At 45.2% G+C, this 16,064-nt stretch overlaps 1 protein-coding gene across 1 annotated transcript in view; it reads left to right on the forward strand.

Moving 5' to 3' along the window:
- Window positions 1-12,490: 12,490 nt before the first annotated feature.
- The window catches only part of NTN3 (netrin 3), a 114,952-nt gene continuing 111,378 nt past the window's right edge, over window positions 12,491-16,064 (forward strand). The window contains 3 exon segments of the mRNA XM_070955141.1: window positions 12,491-12,533; window positions 12,536-12,615; window positions 12,617-12,743. Of these exon segments, the coding sequence (XP_070811242.1) occupies window positions 12,491-12,533; window positions 12,536-12,615; window positions 12,617-12,743 (250 nt within the window).

A 16,064-nucleotide genomic window follows, 5' to 3' on the forward strand; every position in this document is an offset into this window, starting at 1 on the left:
TAATTTGATTTATATGCCGCCCTTCTCCGGAGACTCAGGGAGGCTTACAATGTGCTCAGCAATAGCCTTCATCCTTTTGTATATTTATACAAAGTCAGCTTATTGCCCCCACAACTGGGTCCTTAATTTACCTACCTTAGAAAGGATGGAAGGCTGAGTCAACCTTGAGCCTTGGCGAGATTCGAACCTGCAGTAATTGCAGGCAGCTGGTCTTAATAACCAGCTTAATAACAGGGTGCCTTAGACCACTGTACTACCAAGGCTCTTTTGGGGGGGAGTTTCAAGATAATCCTATTCCACTGCTGGAATGGCCTGGGAATAGACCAGACCTTAACCCAAATGAAAATCTATGGAGCCGACTAAAGAAACTTGTTAGTCAGAAGCGACCCAGTAATAAAACCCAGTTAATAGAAGCCAACATTCAATCTCGGTTTCACATTGGAACAGCTGCAGAACTCAAAGACTTGGTTCACTCCATGGGAAGACGTTGTAAGGCATTCATGCTAAAGGTTACCCAACTAAGTATTCACTGATATGGGGATAATTTTTGTATATCTCGTTTTTTCTATGTGTTTCACTTTTCTTCTTTATACTGTAACTGCTATTCTAATAGCAAATCCTTCCTGAAAGTTATCGCATTACATTCTTGATTAAATTAATGTTTCCACTGATATATAATTTTATGGTTTTACTCCAATAAAAGTGGGGTTATTAGCTAGTTTTAGAAAATACACTTTCCCCAAAAGGTTTCCACAATTTTAGCCACTACTGTATCTTCATGTGAAGATAACCATTTGGTGGGTTTTAATTGTGTGTTGCAGATCAGTTTAAGCCCACAGTTCTCAAACAGTGTTGTGGCCCGCCAGCGGCCTGTGCAGATCGTGGCTGATCCCGACGAAGAGGAGGCTGGTGTGGTGTCGCGCCGGCAGCCTGCGCAGCCAGCGCTCACGTCGGATGGCTTGCTATCATTTTTCAGCCGGTGGTCTTTTCATTGCTTTATTCTGAGGCTGGATGCTATGCATTGCCTAGAATCCTATTGATTGAGATCTCTAAATAAACCCCGTAAATAAATGGGTCCTTTGGTAATCTCTTTATCAGTCCTGTGTTCCTTGTTCTTAAGTGAAAGGGAATGAGTAACGGCTTGTCTTCCAAAATTGTGGTTGCTCCATCACTGGAGGTTTGTAAGAAGAGACTGGGCAGGCACTTGTCTAGAATGGTATTCTATAGGATCAGTGGTGGGTTGCCCCTGGTTCAGACCGGTTCGCAAGAACCGGTAGTAAAACCGGCGGGAGGCCCCGCCCACTGCCCTGGATGTCGTCATCGGAGATCTGTGCATGCACAGAAGCATGCACGATCCCATTGCAAACTGGTAGTAAAGGTAAGTAGAACCCACCCCTATATAGGATCTCTTGCTTGAGCAGGGGGTTGGACTAGATAACCTCAGAGGCAGGGGTGAAATGCTCCTGGTTTGGACCGGATCATCTGATCCGGCGGGTGGTTCAGAGAACCGGTAGCAAAAATCCCTGCCCCACCCCCCCAGCCCAGCTGAGCCGTGCTTTTTTTTATTATTATTTATTTATTTTTAAAAGCATTTTTTCTACAACCTCTTCGGCAGAAAAAAATGCTTTTAAAAGTTAAAAAAAAAAGACTCTGATGATCGCGCGGCTCAGCTGGGATCGTCAGAGGCTTTTAAAAGCTTCTGACAATCCCAGCTGAGTTGCCTGATCGGCAGAGGCTTTTAAAAGAAAAAAAAAGCCTCTGCCGATCAGGCAACTCAGCTGGGATCGGCAGAGGCTTTTAAAAGAAAAAAAAGCCTCTGCCGATCAGGCAACTCAGCTGGGATCTTCAGAAGCTTTTAAAAGCATTTTTTTACAACCTCTTTGCTGAAGAGGTTATAGAAAAAATGGTTTTAAAAGTTAAAAAAAAAAAGTTGGCCACGCCCACCCAGTCACATTAACCCCCCCCCCAAGCCATGCCCACAGAACCGGTAGTAACAAATTTTACATTTCACCACTGCTCAGAGGTCCAACTGTTACTCTAAATAGTACACATTCTCAAAACATTGTTTCTTCTGACCAAGTATCATGCCTGTTTCTTTAAAAATGAAAATGCCTAAGTAACCAGCAGAGGGCAGACTAAGCTCATCAAAACTCCTACAGCAACCCATGATGAAACTTAAGTATTAAACCAACATAGACTTCTTAAAAGTCTACTCCCTTTTGACCAGAAAAGATTTCCTCCAGGTAAGTTCACACACGTCTTGATGTGATTTACTTTTGGCTTAGCAGGTTGATAAATCAAGCGGTTGTAGTTTGGAAGCCATAGCTTAGAGCTTCGCACCATCTCAGCCAACCGTAGCTTAGGCAAACTATGGTTTGGTGTGACAAGTGAATGTAACTTTTGTTGTTCCTTATAACAGTCTTATTACAATTACTAAATTCTTTATTCCAGTACTGTAGGGCAGACTCTAAACCAATTTTTTTCTTTCATGCCCCAAAATCACTGGTCTTATTGAACTTTGAGGACCTGTTTGTTAGGCCCTTCCTCAACTTCCAAATGCAGTTTTATCTTTCTGGTGGGAGAAATTTTGCTTTATGAAGTTCTATATGAGCCTTCAAGTTATTTGGGACTCCTGGTGGCCTATTCACTACCCTAAATGGCCTCTCGGTTTAGTTTTTAGAAACCTAAATGAAATGAAAACTACTGTATTCTGATCCAATCTTTATCCTTGAAATTTTGAAAATCCTACCTCCTTCTGTCAGGGACTACAGGGGATGCCAATGCAAAACCTGGAATAGCAACTCAAGGTATCTTTTGGAAATCGAGAACATTTTTTTTTTACTCAAACTTTGAATTGTAGCAGCCCCACACTGAACATGCTGTCTGTCTGTCTGTCTGATTATCATCTGTCTATTTAATCTATTTATTATCTCTCTCATCTATCCATCCCCTACTTACCATCAATCCTTCAATCCATCCATTCTCTCTCTCTCTCTCTCATTAGTGTATCTATCTAATCTCCCTCATCATCTACCAGTATCCATTTTCTATCATCTGATCCATCTATCATCTATCTATCTATCTATCTATCTATCTATCTATCTATCTATCTATCTATCTATCTATCTATCTATCTAATCTCTCTCTCTCGATATCTATCTATCTATCTATCTATCTATCTATCTATCTATCTATCTATCTATCATCTATCATCATCTATTTATCATCCATCTATCCATCTATCTATCTATCATCTATTTATCATTCATCAATCTCTATCTATCATCTATTTATCATCCATCCATCATCTATCTATCTATCTATCTATCTATCTATCTATCTATCATCTATTTATCATCTATCTATCTATCTATCTATCTATCTATCTATCTATCTATCTTTCTCTCTCTCCCTCCCTCTCTCTCTCTCTCTCTCTCTCTCTCTCTCTCTCTCATCTATTTATCATCCATCCATCAATCACTATCTATTTTTGCATTTGAATTTCACCACTGCTTTGGGGCCCAGTGGGGTGGATGTTTCTCTCTCCCCACCACCCTCAGATCTCCTGAGATTTAATTACTGACTCTGGAACTTGTCAATCAATGTCCTGGTTCTGTGTTTTCCATTCTAAAATCCTTGTGTCCCATTGTAAGGATCTCAAACAAGATGGGTAAAATAGGGAAGAGGAATTTATCTAGAATCTCCCAAATTTAGGGGACCACTTCTTGTGTCCACACTTGACTTGTAACGAGAGACACTGTTCCGTGTTGAGCTCTGCACCCGAAATTTGAGGCAATTAGAGAAGGATGAAATCTGGCTTAGGACTTTGTGTTGCCTTCAACTCAATTTGCAGGCTACTGAGAAGGTTGCAAATACATAGCCATTGGTCACGAGCATGGAATTTGAGGTCTTTTTGGAGAAAAAAAGGCAAGTTTGATTATCTTCTTTCCTTCCAAAACAATGGAACATAACTTGTTCAGGGTGGGGGAGGACATTGAAATGTACAGCTTGAGAATACCCTGCATTTCTGTGCTTTCCTCTCTCCCATGTCCAATTCTTGGATGTTTTGACTATCCTTATTTATTTTTCCGTGTTCAATCAAACGTAGCAACAGCAAAGTAATTAAAACCTTGCTCTTCTTTTCAAAGAAGGAATCTGGGATTCCCCTCACCCCCCCTCCCCACCATCCTATAGTTTCCCAAGGAATAGGGAAACCTAAAAAGTTGGGATTTAGCAAACTGTTGTATGCTACTTTGGGAATTCATAGATGGGCAAATTAAAACGGAAAAGTTGTGGGTGTGATAAGAAGAGGGAACCTCAAGAGATGGAGCTAGAACAGGGATCAGCAACCTGCGGCTCTGGAGCCGCATGTGGCTCTTTCATCCCTCTGCTGCGGCTCCCTGTCGCTGGTCGGCGCCACAATTTTTTTATTTTTTTTATTTTTTTAAATTTGATTTATATGCTGCCCTTCTCTGGAGACTCAGGGTGGCTTACAATGCGCTCAGCAATAGCCTTCATCCTTTTGTATATTTATACAAAGTCAGCTTATTGCCCCCACAAACTAGGTCCTCAATTTACCTACCTTAGAAAGGATGGAAGGCTGAGTCAACCTTGAGCCTGGCGAGATTGGAACCTGCAGTAATTGCAGGCAGCTGGTCTTAATAACAGGGTGCTTTAGACCACTGTACTACCAAGGCTCTATTTTGTACTACCAAGGCTCTATTTTGAGAGGAGCTTCCGGTTTGGGGGTCGGGGGGGAAGCATGGTGTGCCAGGAGGAGACTCTATGGCAAGGGACGGGTTTTCCAGTCAGTTCCACAATTGATAGGGCTTTTGGTTAGGACAGGTAGGGGAAAAAGGACACCGCTCTAGGAGGAGACTCTATGGTGGGGGAACCGGACTTCCGGTCAGCTCCAGAATTGAATGGGGGGCTTCCAGTTAGGACCTTTGTGGCTCTTTGAGGATTTAAGGTTGCTGACCCCTGAGATAGAATAACGGAGGAACAATAGATTTCTCTATCTGTTTATTCAAAGTAAGCATAGATAACTTTCATCATCATCTTTTAACGGCCCCATAAACCCTTGCAGGGTGGAGTCTGGGCAACTGAATGGAGCTAGCAGATGTTTAATGGCCGGATGCCCTCCCTGTCGCCAATGAGGAGTTTTGTTCAACAGATAATATTCTCATTGTGCCCAGAGAGAGAAAAAATACCTGCCTCTACCTAGGATCAAACTCGCAGCCTCCTGATTGTGAGGCGAGAGCTCTACCTCTAGGCCACTGCTCCACTCTAAGCATAGACAACCTTCTTTAGTGTTGTCCCAGGGTGAGTTGGCTGCAGTAAATTGGCTTGCAGCTGAGCCTGTGGTTCAAGATGGTTCAGCCTGGGGAATAAATGGAGGCTGATCAGCCATAGGGATCTCCTCTTCAGTTAGACATTCAGTTAGATGCTGATGCACAATCCCAAGGCTCCAGGTGTAGGCACATCCAGAGGTGAGCAGAACAAGTTTTTTCAATGAGGCTTCTAGCTAAGCCAAAGGCAAGGCTTGAGTAATTGCAGCTAGCTGACTACAGCGATTTACCATATTTTTCGGAGTATAAGATGCTCTGGACTATAAGACGCACCTACCTTTTTTGGTGAGAAAAAACAAGAAAAAGAAAATCTGCCTCTGCCTCTTAGCAATTTTGCCTCGTTGCAGCAAACAGCCTGCTTTACTTTCATTTTCGTTCTCAGCATAGCTTGATTAGCACAAGAAAAAAAATAATCTGCTCCCAGCAATTTACCTCCTTGCAGCAAGCAGCAGAGGCCCCCGCAAAACAGCTGAGAGCAAAACAGCTGAGAGTCGGGAGGCCGATCCAATCAACTTGTGCTAATTAGGCTGTGCTGAAGCTGAAACGAGCTGTTTCTTCTTGTTGCTTGCTGCAAGGCGGTAAACTGCTGGGAGGCAGAGGCCAAAGGGTAGGGGCCAGTGGGTGGGCGGGGCTACATTCAATGTATAAGACACACCTAAATTTTCACTCCCTTTTAGGAGGGAAAAAGGTGCATCTTATACTCCAAAAAATATGGTAGTTATCCTCTTTGCTTGAATTTCTAGTATCTAGGACAGTATTGGTGAACCTTTTCAGCACCGAGTGCTGAAATTGGAGCACAGGCTCAGGGGAGTACCGGAAACCGGAAAAGCAGCTCCCTGGCACGCACGCACATGAAAGCCGGTCACCTGGTCTTCTGGTTTCTGGCATGCATGCGTGCGCGAAGACCAGCTGACATGCGCGTGCCGGAAACTGGAAAAGCAACAGGTGACAGCTGGCATGCCCGGAGAGATGGTTTTGCATGCCACTTCTGCCATGCATGCCATAGGTTCGCCATCACTGATCTAGGAACTCCATGAGCCGTGTTGGCACAGTGGTTAGAGTGCAGTACTGCAGGCTACTTCTGCTGTCTGCCGGTTGCCTGCAGTTCGGCAGTTCAAATCTCACCGGCTCAAGATTGACTCAGTCTTCCATCCTTCCAAGGTGGGTAAAATGAGGAGCCAGATTGTTGGGGGCAAGAGGCTGACTCTGTAAACCTCTTAGAGTGGGCTATAAAGCACTGTGAAGCAATATATAAGTCTAAGTGCTCTTGCTATATTCCTTCCTTCCTTCCTTCCTTCCTTCCTTCCTTCCTTCCTTCCTTCCTTCCTTCCTTCCTTCCTTCCATGGTGCGCAGTGGTTAGAATGCAGTATTGCAGGCTATCTCTGCCAACTGCCAACAGTTCAATACTGACGGGCTCCAGGTTGACTCAGCCTTCCATCCTTCCGAGGTGGGTAAAATGAGGACCCAGATTGTTGGGGGGGGCAAGAGGCTGATTCTGTAAACCGCTTAGAGAGGGCTGTAAAAGCACTATGAAGCGGTATATAAATCTAAGTGCTATTGCTATCTAGTTCCTGCTTGTTTGACCATTGGACTATCTGATTTGGCATATGGTGACTCTTGGACCATATCTGAACTACAGCTAGTCTACCTGTTCTTATTATCTTTCTAATGCTGGTCAGATGATGGGGTACAGTAATTATATAAGAGTTGCCCTTTTAAAATCTCCTATAATGCCCTGAGGAACACTACTGCAGGTAGTCCTTGATTTATGGCCTCAAATGGAACCCGAACATCCATTGCAAAGCTTTCGACAAGGTCCCACTCGTCATCTTCAGGCTGGTATCTTCGGCTTCGTGCTTGTGCGAGGAAAGCGTGATCGGAGCTGCCGTCTCTCTATAAATACTGGTGGGGAGGTATGGGGTGGCTGGCTCTGTTGCTGTGAGCAGGTTGGTTGCCTGTGTTGTTACATCTTGATTAGTTGATGGAGTTGATATTTGCAGATTAGTCAGCTGTTTCGGAACACCCTGTGTGGGTGAGGTCCTTGATGTGTGCCAATTAGTCTTTTGTGTTTTAACGACCTGGGTAATGGGCTGTGTGTTAACATCCTGAGTTCTAGTGTTGTGATATCCTGAGTTTTTTGATGTAATGTCCTGAGCAGATGGTTGTGATGCCATATATATATACATATATATGTACACATATATGTACACATATATATACACGTTGCTATGGTTGTTGGATTGCTGCAGTCATTAAGTGAATCATGTCATGAAATGGATCTGACTTCTCTCATTGACTTGCGGTTGGAAGCTCCCAGGGAAGGTTGCAAATGGAGGTCACCAAGTTAGGGACGTGCAGGAAATCGATGTCCAACTGGAATGTATTTACAGTGGTTGCAGTATTCCAGTGTCACGTCGATTTTCTGCATGTCCCTAACTTGGTCTTTCAAGTCTTCCAGTGGTGCCCCCCATCACCACTGTAGTTGAGACCATCTTGGCGCCTTGGTGCTGGTTTTAAGCTTTCCTTCCACTCTTCCCAGAATTGGATCCTTCTGCAGAGAGCTACCTTATTTTTCGGAGTATAAGACGCACCGGACTATAAGACGTACCTACCTTTTTTGGTGAGGAAAAGGAGAAAAAGAAATCTGCCTCTGCCTCTGAGCAATTTTGCGGCAAACAGCAAACAGCCTGCTTTACTTTCATTTTCGTTTTCAGCATAGCTTGATTAGCACAACAAAAAAAAAAATCTGCTCCCAGCAATTTACCTCCTTGCAGCAAGCAGCAGAGGCCCGTGCAAAACAGCTGAGAGTCGGGAGGCCGATCTAATCAACTTGTGCTAATTAGGCTGTGCTGAAAGTGAAATGAGCTTTTTCTTCTTGCTGCTTGCTGCAAGGAGGTATACTGCTGGGAGGCAGAGGCCAAAGGGTGGGGGCCAGTGGGCGGGCGGGGCTACATTCGGTGTATAAAATGCACCTAAAGTTTCACCCCCTTTTAGGGGGGAAAGTGGTGCATTTTATACTCTGAAAAATACAGTAGGTCTTTGCACTGATGTTCTGATCTAGGCTTCCTGATACAGTAAAAACACACAATGAGTCCCAAAAACCCTCTTTTTATTTCAATGGCCGTGAATTCTGCTCATGCAGAGCCTGTTCATTCTCAATCTGTTCATTCACAGAGGAGTCCCAAATAGTTTGTAAAGAGTCCGACAGAAGTCTGCCGCAGTCCTTCGGGATAAGGCTGATAAACACCCACCTTTATCTCCCTTGACATGCTGCCAAAGACCTAATTGGCAATTAGCTTTGCAAGGCCACACGGAGCACAGAGTCAACACAGAGCTGCAGTCTTGAAACCGGCCAGCACGAACAACAGTTGCTTCCTGCAAAGGCTCACATGCCTTTGCTCCTTCCTTTATGTCTTATGGGAGGGGCCAATCATCTCCAAGCCCTACTCCCGAGTCGACCCTTTTGTTTTAACTGTTCTTGCCTTCTGGCAGCTCTGTGCATGCGCACACTGGGAACAGGCTCCCACTGTTCCTCTGCCTCGCTGATATCCAACTCTGGAGACTCCGGAGGCAGCACATACCTCCCAGATGGCCCTTTCTCTTCCTCTGACGCAGAGCCCTCGTCCGAGCCTTCCCCAGACTCCAGAACTGGCCCATGTTCCTCCCCAGCCTCCTCACTGTTCGACTCTGCTGCCAGCTCCACAGGCTGCTGGTAGACCACAATAATTGATCGGTGGATGGACAATGTGCCATCAAGTTGGTGTCAACTCTTATAGAGTCCATAGATAAATTTTTTCCCCAGATCCTTTAGGTCTCCCAACAGTGTCTCCATCATCACTGTTACTGAATCCCTCCACCTTGCTGCTTGGCCATCCTCATCTTCTTCCTTCCTTCCACCTTTCCCAAGATGATGAGCTTCTCTGGGTATTCTGTGGCTTTCCTGGATAGAAAAGTATTATGTACCACCCAGTCGTTTCTTAGCAAGCACCATCTCTGGACCTTCTCCAGGAGGATCTGTCCCCGCTTTGGTCCTTCTGTTCTTCCAATGGTGCCCCTCTCACCACCGTAACTTGAGTTCTCTCAACCATGCTGGTGGTCACTTTCTCCTTCCTTCTACCTTTCTTATGATTTAACTTCTCTGGGTATTTTATGGCTTTCCTAGGCAGAAATGTATCATGTACTACCAACTCATGCTTAGCAAGCCCATTGTGGATCTTCTCCAGGAAGATCTATCCTTCCTTCCTTCCACCCTTCCCAGAATTGCATCCTTCTGCAGAGAGCTAGGTCTTTGCATTTGATCAATGGATGATGTGCCATCAAGTTGGTGTCAACTCGTAAGAGTCTACATAGATTGATTTTCTCCAGGAGGATCTGTCCCTGCTTTGGTCCTTCTATTCTTCCAATGGTGCCCCTCTCACCACGGTAACTGGAGTTCTCTCGACCATGCTGGTGGTCACTTTCTCCTTCCTTCTACCTTTCTTATGATTTAACTTCTCTGGGTATTTTATGGCTTTCCTAGGCAGAAATGTATCATGCACTACCAACTCACTGCTTAGTAAGCCCGTTGTGGACCTTCTCCAGGAAGATCTGTCCTTCCTTCCTTCCACCCTTCCCAGAATTGCATCCTTCTGCAGAGAGCTAGGTCTTTGCATTTGATCAATGGATGATGTGCCATCAAGTTGGTGTCAACTCGTAAGAGTCTACATAGATTGATTTTCTCCAGGAGGATCTGTCCCCAACCAGATTCTTTGGTGCCTCCATCATCATTGTAGCCAAGACCATTCCCCTTGCTGCTGGTCCTCCTCTTCTCTGCTCTCCTTCCAAAGTCACAGGTGTCCTGCATGCCTGCAGAGCATCGTGGAATTGGGGCGATATGTGTCATAATGACAACATGTTGTGTGCGTGTGACATCACTGCCCTTCCTTACCTGCCCCTGTAGGAACATACGGCCATAGCATCGATCACTGGAAGTTTTTGCAAACAGCCATTTGTCCGGAATGTATAGAATCGTCCCAGGGGATTGGATTAGAAGACCTCCAAGGTCCCATATGGCTCTCTGCTTCTAGGTTCTAGCAAAGCAAGGTTCTCCCTTGGGGGAGAGCTGGCCAACCCAAAAGGAAGCTCTTCAAGGGGTCCCTGCTGGGCCATTTTTTCTCTCCTTTGATCTCAGTTGGCCAGTCTATAAAAACTGACCGAATTGCCATGGAGAAGGGGAGGATGAGACCAGGATCTCTGTTCAGATGTCCAGGAAGAACGGACATCTCCATCAGCCCGTTCCACAGGTGTGGCCCTCGACTCTGCCACAAAGGGAAGAGTGAGGCCAGAGGTCCCTCATCCACCCACCCTCCCCCTCCTCTCCCCTCCCCACCAAGCAAGCTTTTCCCCCCTCCATCCCTACCCACCTTGGCTGAGCCCCAGAGACGAACCTTCTGAAAACCCAGCCCCTCCTTTTTCAATTTCCTAAAAGCTTCCAGCAACCCAATGACCTGTGAAGCTCCAAGGGAGGGGGGGGACGGGGACGATGGTGAGGAGAGAGCTAGAGAACTAATAATAAAAGTTTCCTGCCTCCCCCCCGGCCCCGACCCTCTCTGCCTTTCCAGAAAGTGTGGAGGTTCAGCCCAAAAGCGGGAGAACCCCTTCCTTCCTCCCCCCCAACTAACCCCAAAACCGACTTTCCCTTCGGAAAAGGCCAGCTAGTTTCTATTTCCACCTTCCTTCTCTCCCCCTCCTCAACCCCAATTCCCCCATCCCAGTTAAGCCAGCTCGGTTTGGGGGACCCAGCCTTTCTAACTTCCTTTGGAGTCTACTAACTTCTCTAGGCTCTTCCTTTCCTCTCCTCTCTTCCCCTTTGCTGGTACTTTCGGAACTTCTCTTTGTTGTGGGGGGCAACCTAACGACTCCCCCTCCTCTTTGAAACAAAAAAACCCCAAAGCCAGGAAAAACAGAGGGGGGAGGGGGAGGAGGAGGAGAAGGAGAAGAAGAGGAAGGAGAAGAGGAAGGAGGAGGAGGAGAAGGAGGAGAAGGAGAAGAAGAGGAAGGAAAAGAAGAAGGAGAAGGAGGAGGAGGAGGAGGAGGAGAAGGAAAAGAAGAGGAGGAAGGAGAAGAAGGAGGAGAAGGAGGAGGAGGAGAAGGAGAAGGTGAAGGAGAAGAAGGAGAAGAAGAGGAAGGAGAAGAGGAAGGAGGAGAAGGAGAAGGAGGAGAAGGAGAAGAAGAGGAAGGAAAAGAAGAAGGAGAAGGAGGAGGAGGAGGAGAAGGAGAAGGAAAAGAAGAGGAGGAAGGAGAAGAAGGAGGAGAAGGAGGAGGAGGAGAAGGAGAAGGAGGAGAAGGAGAAGAAGAGGAAGGAAAAGAAGAAGGAGGAGGAGGAGAAGGAGAAGGAGAAGGAAAAGAAGAGGAGGAAGGAGAAGAAGGAGGAGAAGGAGGAGGAGGAGGAGGAGGAGGAGGAGGAGGAGGAGGAGAAGGAGAAGGAGAAGGAGAAGGAGAAGGAGAAGAAGAAGAAGAAGAAGAAGAAGAAGAAGAAGAAGAAGATCGCCCGGCCAAGGAGTGGAAAGCCCGGGCGCTTTCCTGCCTTCCACGCAAAAACGACCCACACGGTCCCTTTTGTGGGGGGGATTAAAACCTTCCCTTCAAAATCTGCTTCTCATTTTCCGCGGGGAATTGACGTCTCTTTTACCTCTTCCCCCCGCCCCCCCCCCACCGCCCCCAAACTCTTCTCTGCCGTCTTAATTTAACCCTTGGATCTATATTATAGAACCTTCCTTCTGCGCCCCCCCTCCCCAAATCCAAGCCCCTCCACCCACCCACCCACCAAACCCTTTTCTTAAAAGCAAGCCAGCCAGCCGGCGGCTCTTACAGTATCTTCTCTTTTGCTTTTCTCTTTTTCTCCTTTACTCTCTCCCTTTCTTTCTCTCTCTCTCTCTCCCTGATTTGTCCCCCCCCCTTTTTTTTTCCTTCCTCCTCCTTTTCCTCTGCTCGGTTCCTCCCAGTTCTTCACGCTGAGCCATTTGGGGGGGGGGGGGGAGAGAGAGAAAGAGAGAGAGAGAAAGAGAGAGAGAGGGATTGGGGAACCTCGGCCAACCGTGCCAGCCAGGGAGCCAAAGAGAGACGGGGGCGTCCCGTTTCGCAGCCACCACAGCAGCTGCAGATGTTTCGCCGCGTCTTTTTATTTGCTCACTCTCGGAGAGAGTTTTCTCTTCTCTCCCCCCGCACTCCTCCGCTCCGCTCTTTTTCTCCTCCTTTCCTGCTGCCCGGCTTTGCAAGCACCGCGTAACCCAACGAGCAGCTGCGGGTTTTTCTCTTTAAGTGCTCAAAAAAAACCCTCTCTGAACTCGGGCAGAATCTGACGTTTTCCCGGCGGGCGATCTTCTCCTTCCTACCTGCGCCCTTCCTTCCTCGCAGTAAGTGGGATCTTATTTTTTTTTCCTCTCTCTCTCTCTCTCTCTCTCTCACTCTCTCTTTTCCCAGGGAAATCCCTTGGCAAAGTGGGGTGGGGTGGGGGGGCTCAGTCGGGTGTCCTCTGCCCCCCCCCACCGTCCCAAGACCCCCACATTCCTCCAGCACTTCCCAAATTTCTTTGGGCACACTTTTAAGCTCAGTTTGCAGCCAAGTTTGGGGGGGTGGGATCCCACTTTCTGATTCCTTCTTATTTAAAAAAAAAAAAAGGAAAGGAAAATCTGGCTATTTATTCACCTGGTTCCCTGTTTATAGATAACACTTTCTGATTCCTTCTTATATACATAAAAAAGGAAATTCTGGCTATTTATTCATGCGGTTCCCTGTTTATAGATAACACTTTCTGATTCCTTCTTATATATATATATAAAAGGAAATTCTGGCTATTCATTCATGCGGTTCCCTGTTTATAGATAACACTTTCTGATTCCTTCTTATTAAAAAAAAAAAAAGGAAAATCTGGCTATTTATTCCTGTGGTTCCTTGTTTATCGATAAGTGGAAGAAAATATGACCCTCCTTGTTTATTAGGCAAAAGGTCTCCTTATTTTTATTGTTATTCTTCCTGATAGACAAAACAGAAGACCTTATTACTATTGGTAAGGTGGAAGATCCTTTTTTATTATTATTTCTGTTGATTAAAAAAAATGGGAAATCCACCTATTATTCCTGTTTACAGGCAGATGGAAAAATCCCTGCATTGTTATTACTAATTATTTATTTCTGTTTATTAGGCAAGTGGAAGGTGATGGATAAGGAGGAAGAGGAGGGTTTTTCAAGCAGGTAGCCAGAGGTTTAGGCTAAATTTGGCATTTTTGATCCACTTACCAACTCTTTCCCAAGGAACCTGAAATAGTTATAATTATTGCATGGATCAAAGGGACTTCTATAGGCACCCTGTCCGTCAAAGGGAAATAGCATTTAGTGGAGGGTTTTATTCCCCTCTCTTTTCCATCCTTTTATTAAAACTCTCTTCTTCCTTTCTCTTCCTTTCTTCCCCCGTTTCATCCTTTCGCTGCTTCATCTCGCAGGTGAAATGAAAGGATGGAACTTAAAAAAAAAAACTTTATATAGGATGCAACCTGTGCTAGTTTTGAGGGGTCCTCAGAGGCTGTGTGTGTGTGTGTGTGTGTGTGTGTGTGTGTGTGTGTGTATTGCAGAGCAAATTGGCAACTTTGTCTCCCAACATGATTGATTGATTGATTGGATGGATGGATGGATCATTTATTTGATATCCGTCTGGAAAAACAGTGTGACGGTGTATGTTGGGCTACTACGCTGTGCCAAATTGTGGCAAAACTGCTCGGCGCGGTTCTGAAACCAAATGCCGAAATTATAATGGGTTATAAAAAGAGGAAAAACAATAAAAGTTTATGGCTCACAGGAGAATCACGTCCCGGCTGGCTCTCGACCAGAAATGTTTAAGAGTTGTGTTGGGGCTAGGGGGGAAAATTTTTATAAGCATCTCAAGAAAGAGATTTTGCAGATGGCGTGCATATGTGCGCTCGCCCTGTGGCAAGCTGCGTCGCTGGCCGCATGTGTGGCATTTCTATCAGAGATGCCAGATGCTCTGGAAAAGGATATGCTCTGGCTTTTGCAACATCTGGAAGGAAGGCCTCTCTTGCCCCAAGTGATCAAACGCAAACGTCTCCCTGGATTGTTCCTCCTGGTGAGCTGGACGAGGGGATGCCCCCTTGTTGAGTAGACCATATAGCCATCTCTACTTCTTCGGTAGGACAGAGAGGTCAACACCAGATGATCCTTCTTCTCGGGCTTGGCAAAGGTTCCTCACCCAGATCTCGTAGCTCTTTCATCTTGTTGGAGAGAGATAACTTGGGCGTAGAGCATCTGGAACATCTCGGTCTGACACCAAGGATGTTCCTTCAAGCTGCTAGACTTCCAAAGTGTTGAGTTGCCAACTCCTAGGCTTTCGTAGTTGGCCAGGCTGCCTAACAAGTTGTTTTTCTCTGCACGTCTGCAGCCCACCAGGCTGAGGAGAACGAGTGTCTCCAGCTATAGAACCCAAGTCTTAATATTTGGAACACAGTTCTTGTTTTTTCAGAGGCCTCTTTTGATCAGAAGCTCCTGGTCTTCATGCTCTCCTCAATATTGCTCAACTCTTTGGCCATTTCACTTTTCCAGTTCTTTTCCTGGAATACAGAGGCACGGGGTTGTTGTTGTTGTTTATTGGCAAAGTGTGATTGGACACACAAGGAATTTGTCTTTGGTGCATACGCTCTCAGTGTACATAAAAAGAAGAGATACATTCGTCAAGAATCAGAAGGCACAACACTTAATGATAGTCATAGGGTACAAATAAGCAATCAGATCAAACTAGGAAACCATATCAATATAAATCGTAAGGATTCGAGCAACAAAGTTACAGTCATGCAGTCATAAGCGGGAGGAGATGAGTGGTAGGAACGATGAGAAGACTAATAGTAAAAGTAATTTTAAGTGTGTCTAGTTGAGTTTTGTTTAAGTAATCCGAGAGATGACCCACTCTCACTTTTCAGAATGGGTTAAGAAAGGTTTTCAAGACTCAGTCAGACCAGTGCAGAGATTAGTCATTTAATAATGAAAGAAGATCAACAAAATAGAAATAGATACAGTTGTATAGATATATAAGAATATATATACCGTAATCAATAGTCATATTGGACTGTACGTGACTATAGATTAAAACATACAGAGGGATAAATGTATAGAGTGTTATGGTGCAACTATGAAAATAATGGTTATAACTATGTCGTACAACATTATGTATTTAAAAGAGACTCTAAGGTATGACTATGAGAATAATGGTTATCTATACTTAATGGTTATCTATACTTAATGGTTATCTATACTTAATGGTTATCTATACTTAATGGTTATCTATACTTAAAAGGGACTTGATACAGCCAGTATGCTGTTGTTGGAAAACTGGATGTATAATAAAATGCACAATAAAAATATTTTTAGAAAAGAAAAAAGAATCAGTCCGTCCTGAAGGAAAGTGGCTTAAGATCCAGGCTGAACCGAAATGCTAAACCACAAGGCATTAGTTTTCCTAGACAAATTAATTTCCATAGGGGAAAGGAGTAACATACTAGTGTTCTGATGACAAAACCAGGGATTTGCTGCTAACAGGCATCTGTCTTTTGTATCCAGATTATCCGTTGAAGTGGGCAGGTAGACACTGTTCTCTGCCAATGTGCCTGGAGGTGTGAGTGCGTGTTGCAGTGGGTGAGCGCTAAGGTCCCATGGATGAGGTCATTCCACTTC

Source organism: Pituophis catenifer, unplaced genomic scaffold, assembly GCF_029215685.1.
Source record: "Pituophis catenifer annectens isolate HBS135680 unplaced genomic scaffold, rPitCat1.0.hap2 SCAF_16, whole genome shotgun sequence".
In the NCBI taxonomy this organism is placed as follows: domain Eukaryota; kingdom Metazoa; phylum Chordata; class Lepidosauria; order Squamata; family Colubridae; genus Pituophis; species Pituophis catenifer.